This window comes from Bidens hawaiensis, unplaced genomic scaffold (genome assembly GCF_021521415.1).
Source record: "Bidens hawaiensis isolate Kalapana, Puna unplaced genomic scaffold, B.hawaiensis_p1.1 tig00034686_1, whole genome shotgun sequence".
NCBI lineage: Eukaryota > Viridiplantae > Streptophyta > Magnoliopsida > Asterales > Asteraceae > Bidens > Bidens hawaiensis.
The window spans coordinates 46,214-52,213 of NW_027496018.1; the positions used below are offsets into that span (position 1 = coordinate 46,214).

At 35.4% G+C, this 6,000-nt stretch overlaps 1 protein-coding gene across 1 annotated transcript; it reads left to right on the forward strand.

Moving 5' to 3' along the window:
- The first annotated feature begins 4,240 nt into the window (after positions 1-4,240).
- Positions 4,241-5,739, forward strand: LOC143586521 (uncharacterized). Its single transcript, XM_077068055.1, has 7 exons — positions 4,241-4,282; positions 4,397-4,597; positions 4,782-4,871; positions 4,979-5,044; positions 5,136-5,227; positions 5,305-5,352; positions 5,438-5,739. The coding sequence occupies exons 2-7, from the start codon at positions 4,442-4,444 to the stop codon at positions 5,553-5,555; spliced, it is 570 nt and encodes a 189-aa protein (XP_076924170.1). The 5' UTR covers positions 4,241-4,282; positions 4,397-4,441; the 3' UTR covers positions 5,556-5,739.
- The last annotated feature ends 261 nt before the right edge of the window (positions 5,740-6,000 follow it).

Here is a 6,000-nt window from a genome sequence, read left to right on the forward strand (position 1 = left end):
GGCGCAGATCAGGCAATTTTGGTAAAGGAGGCTGCAAGTTGCGGCCCTCTGAGCACAAATTGCGGCCTATTTCGTAAAAAGACGCGGATTTTAGGTTTTTGCCTCCATATATAAATATAACCTTAGGGTTACGAAGAGGGAACTTCTCCCAGCCGTTTTGGGGTATCAGGAAGCCATTTTCCACCATCCTAACACTTACGAATCACCACAATCATCCATGCTTTCATCCTTCTACACCATAATCAAGCTATTCAAGATGAAGATGCAAGGCTAAAGCTTCTGTGACCATCTCCGGGAATAGGGTTGTGTTTGTAAGCAAGACCTTTTGTATTTTGAATCTTTGCATTGGAACTATAGTTGATTAGTCATTCAGTTGATTAATCTTTTGCGTTTGTTTGTGCATTCATCAGTTTTTCGTAATTGAATGTTTTGTGATTTTATCAGTCAATTGATTTGTGGTCATCAACTTTTAGGATTAGGTTCTTAGAGTCATTGACCCGTTTATCTCTAGCCATTAAATCACTTACATTTATCAAACCCTAAAATTGGTAATCAATTAGGTTATTATTCAACCAAACCAATTGTTCAGATCAAGTTCTGTCAATCAGTAAGGTCAAATATCTAGTCTTTTGATTATAGGTTAAAGCAAACGAGTTTTCCAAATAAGTTTAATCAATTGGTCTAGTTTCTTCACAACTTGAAACCTGGAGTTTTGTTACTTCTCTTTTAATTGTTTTACAACTTAGGTAATTGTGTTCTCATATTTAATCTGCTTGACATCGTCTGTCCGCCTAGCATATACAATTATTTATTAAACATTAAGCTCGATTAGCACTTTCCACTGATTCCCTGTGGATTCGACACCTTACTTGCCCTAGCTAGTAAAGGTAATTTATAATTGTTTTTGATTGACCTTTCGACATCGATCAAGTAACTCATGCCATACTCCCAAGAAAAGCTCGAACAACCTTTGTCAATAAGAACATCTCCAGCTAAGAACATCGCCGGACCTCCACATGACACAATCAACTCTCTTTCTCACTCTCTCTCCCTCTCTCTCACACACACAATGACGAAGCCAGGATTTGTTTATGGGTTCGGGATATTTCGATGCTTATTCTTTTTCCATTGTCAAAGTTTTCGGGCCCGAATGGGTCGGACCAGATCGATCACTTGGCCAGATAAATAAAACGCAATATCACTATCACAACAAAAATATATCGTTAACTTTCAATAAAATACAATTAAATTAAAAGATAATACATATAATTATAATTGTTCCCTATGAGTTTTCATATTTTGAAAACGATATCTTCAATCGCGATTTTAAAAAAGAATTCATTTTCAATATAACAAATATAAACATCATTCATACAATCGTCACCCAAATAATTACGCAAATCCGTCTTTACATGCTTCATTGAAGAAAACATTTCTCAAACGATAGACCAGCGTATATTGGTTGTTGGCCATGATTAAAACCTTGAGGCGAACCGACGAAGGCGATGAGGTAATTGACGTCTGGTCAATAGAAAGAAGTTGATCGGTTGTTGAGACGATGGCCGATGTTTTTGTTTGTTTATTTATTTATTTTTTATTTAGTATGATGTTTAAAAATGTTAATTGGGTCGAATTTATTGACCCATTCTATGAGTAATTTTTTAATAATCTATATATTATAGGCTCATATATAATGTTTTTTTAATAATTTTTATCGTTTTTTAAAAGCTTTTTATATTTTATAAAAAGAATATTCATTACCTAAAAACATATAACTGATTTTTTCATAATAAATGGGTTCGATTTATTTTTTGTGAAAGGATACTGAGTTCGCTCACCGAAAAAAATGGGTTCGCTCGTCAATTCGACACTATAGATTATATATAAAACCGAAAAGAGACTGGGTTCGGCCGAACCCGATGGTGATAATGTGGCTCCGCCATTGCACATACACACACAATCGTTCGAAGCTTGTTTGTAGTCACAAACCTAGCCACTGGACTTCACCCGCACAACGCCTCCGTCCGGTTTCCCCTTCGCCCGACTCTTTCCACCTTAGCCCCAGACGACTCCATTGGAGCCTAGAGGTGCTCTAAAGACTCTTCTTGTGCGAACAAACTTGTTAGCGGTAATCCATTTCTTAATTATCAATCTCTAAATAAATCATGTGATTACACACCGACTATAAATGCATTGTCACTAAAGAGGTTGTGCTTAAGTGTAGGAGAATTAAGTAGTTACGGGTCCACTTATTATGAACTTATATTGGTAACCGTTAGTGTGAGTCAAATCATATTTCGGGTTTCTCAAATTAATAAAATTAGGTTATTCGAATTTTAAAATTTGAAGCTTCATTGGAATTTAAAATATATTCCAAAAATTTTATTCAAGTTGAAACACGCAAATCCGTCTTAACTTGAAATTCAAAACTTTATATAAATAATAGAAACGAAAAATGTAAAACAAAACACGTAATACGAGTAACAAAAACTAATATATATTTAATTAATACAATATAACCATGTGGTCCCTGGTTTATTAAAATAAAATCTGGATCAAATCAACAGCGTCCACGAGTCCACCCATTGACCACAGCAAACAAAGAATCCATTCATTGCTTTGCTACTCCTTTTCACATTTTATTTAACATCTCCGATCTTCGCCATTCTCACATTACAATCTCAAACTCAAGGTAACAATTAAAGAAATAAATAAATACTATTTTCAATCGCAAATCAATCGTGGTACTAACTTGCAACAGTTTGATTTGTTTTTTTATGAGATTTCTTTAATGTATGATTTCATCTGTTTGTATGTTTTCAACTTGATTATTAAATACTTTATTTATAATTATTTTATATATTTTGCGAAAAATCTTAATGAGCGTAAGCTCGAGCTCGGCTGTACAGTGTGGAATTAATATAAACAAGTCCAAAAGAGTTGAGACTTATAAATACATTAAATTAGGCTCTTTAAGGCTCGATGATTCTAAACGATTAGGCGCACTATTTTGATTTAGACAGAATCATGAAAAATTGCTAAGCACGAGAAGGCGTGTGTTGTAGAGTCTAACACGCCTTCATTCCTTTTGCTTTCGATACGTTTGGGTCTCTTGCTCCCGATGTGGCTACGTTTCTGAAAGGAGTTCAGTGGGTCATGCACAGTAACTCAACGACGGAAGAACGATAACTTTGTTTTCGGTAGAATCGGTTTTGCCATTCAAAAAGGGGTGGCGGCAGAGCTTGTTGCCCGCTTACCAGCCTTTCATGATAAGTTTTGCATCAGTCGTATCGTTATTCCGATCAAAAATCCCTAAAACATCGGTTTGAAACTCGGAATAAAAGTTAACGACGTTAAGTGTTTTTTAACGGAGGTCTATTGAGACAAAAATAGTTGAAAGTTGGGACCGCTGGTGGTGATTTTTAAAGTTGGGATTATTATCGGCCAATACACAAAAGTTGAGATTATTTATTTCCAATTTGCCGTTATTATAATATAAAAACGACAATTGATGGGTTTATCAATCTGGCAGTCAATGTTGAGTAGCATGACGCGCTTTTTGAAATCTGTTAAATTAGAAGTCAGTTATTGGATCAAAATGATCATACTGATATCTGTTATCGCAAGGTGTTTAATCAGTCACAATAATCAGTGCTAACTGTTTGGCTAAAATAATTATGAAAATAATTCTCTGATTATTTTAGTATCAAAAGCAGACTTAGAAAAACAAGAATTTGTCTTAACAAAACAGATTTAGTATTCAAAATTAATTAAGCATCATACAAACTTTAACATAGGTCTGTGTGTTTTAACAGGATGATGGTTCCGAATGACACGACTAGCCTGGATTACTGGATGAACTGGAAGTTCTTACTGTGTTCAATATGGGTGTTTGGTTCAATGTTTATAGCATCGTTTTTGATATGGAGATATGAAGGTTCACACAATTCAAAAACTTACAAAGAGGCAACTTGGCTGGAACGAGATTGGGATTTGTATGACCGTGAAGCATGGACGCCATGTGTCAAGGAGATGCAAGCTGGTTGGTTACTAGCTTTCAGAATCATTGCATTTTGTTTGCTTTTTTCTGCTTGCACTGGTGATGTTGTTCAAGTTGGCATGGACTTGTTTTATTATTATACTCAGTAAGTCACTATGCATATTTGCATAAATGCATAATATGTATATGATTGTTGGCATTTACAAAAGTTTGTGATTTTTCCTTTTTTTTTCCTTTTTTTTGGGTTGGTGGACCTTTACTCTGGTTATCTTCTATTTTGTGGTATGCCTTTTCCTCCCCAATTTTTTGTTTTGGTTATTATGCGACACTTTGTTCTTCAATTTTCGTGAAGCTCATACCATTTGCATGAATTTTAGCCTATTTGAGTTTTTGCAGTTTGGGTCATTGCTTTCGGCCTATGGATTATTTAGGCAGCATAAGATGTTTGCTGTTCGTAGCTTAGATGTTAATGCACATCAAGCAATTTATGAGCCTCTTCGTAGTGGAGATTTGGAGAACGCATCAGGTCAACATGGAGGATGTTGTTTCTTGCCAAGTGCTGCCTTTTGGGGCTATGTATTTCAAATTCTTTTTCAGGTTCACCAACCATCTATAAGTTCTTAGTTTGTTTAAAGAAACAGCAAACATTACCTTCTGTTTTTTCGTTGTTGATTCTAATATGCGAAAAATCACCAGTAAGATATGCCAGATGAGTAGGTGTGTAATTTATAGCTAAGTTTCTAGTCTTTTAGCTGATAATTTCCTTGTTTATTGTACACAGATTACTGCTGGCGCAACGATGCTAACAGATTCCGTTTATTGGCTTGTGATTGTCCCATTTCTTACCATCAATGAATATCCAATGAATTTTGTGAGTACTTGCACTTTTTCCCATCATTAATTATTTCAATTTCATACGTGTGCGTGCGGGCGCGTGCTATCTTGTTTAAAGATTTTGTTTTTTCATCATCATGGCAGTTGACAATTCTTGCACATTCACTTAATCTTGTTTTCCTTCTCGGGGAAACAGCCTTGAACAGCCTGGTAATTTCTCTACCATTGTATTCTCTTACCCCCCCCCCCCCCCGGGTCCGTGTTCAACTCGTGTTAATTAGTCTTTTTCTTCTTGTTTCAGCGTTTCCCATGGTTCCGAATTTCATACTTTATCTTCCTTACCGCCTTTTATGTAATCTTTAACTGGATTGTCCATGCCTGTGTCCAAACTTGGTATGTTGACTTTATTATATATGCATTTTTGACATAATTTTATTTATTCCCGTCTTATTATTTTTTCTTCTTTCCAGGTGGCCATACCCGTTTCTTGACTTAACCATGGAATATTCTCCATTATGGTATGTATTCATTGTCAAACGTCTTTGAGTAAGATTACTCCGATTCTACTTATAATCTTTAAAACGTGAAACGAGACGTGTGCAGGTACTTAGTGGTTGCGTTATTGCATCTTCCATGCTACTACATCTTTGCACTCATTGTGAATATCAAGTATCGGGTATTGGCTAGATGGTTTCCCAACTCGTATCAATGTTTAAGATAGCATCTTTCTTCAAGATACCAAATGGTTGATGTTGGTACAAGATGCTTGAGCCCAAGAACTCTAACAGCAAAGGTTTCCTTGTGTAGCGCGTGTCATCTGCGCGATGAAGTTCTTTGCTCGGTATACTTTTCATTCTGGACTGGATTAAAAGGAGATATACATATACTGTCACATTATTAAATGATTATGATTCTTATGAACATATGCATTCTTTGGAAGTTTTGAAAAGATTTATTTGTAAATTGGCAAATGCCTATGCATATTAAAAGTCACATTTATTTAATTATAACTAGTGCTTGCCACTAAACAACATCCATTTCTCAGAGCGTTGAGGGAATCGAACTCATCTGGACATTAGTTTCACTGAATCCGATTTCTCATCGATTCACAATGATCTACAGACTTGGAAATATATTTTGAACTTTCTCATCGATTTACGTGTTTG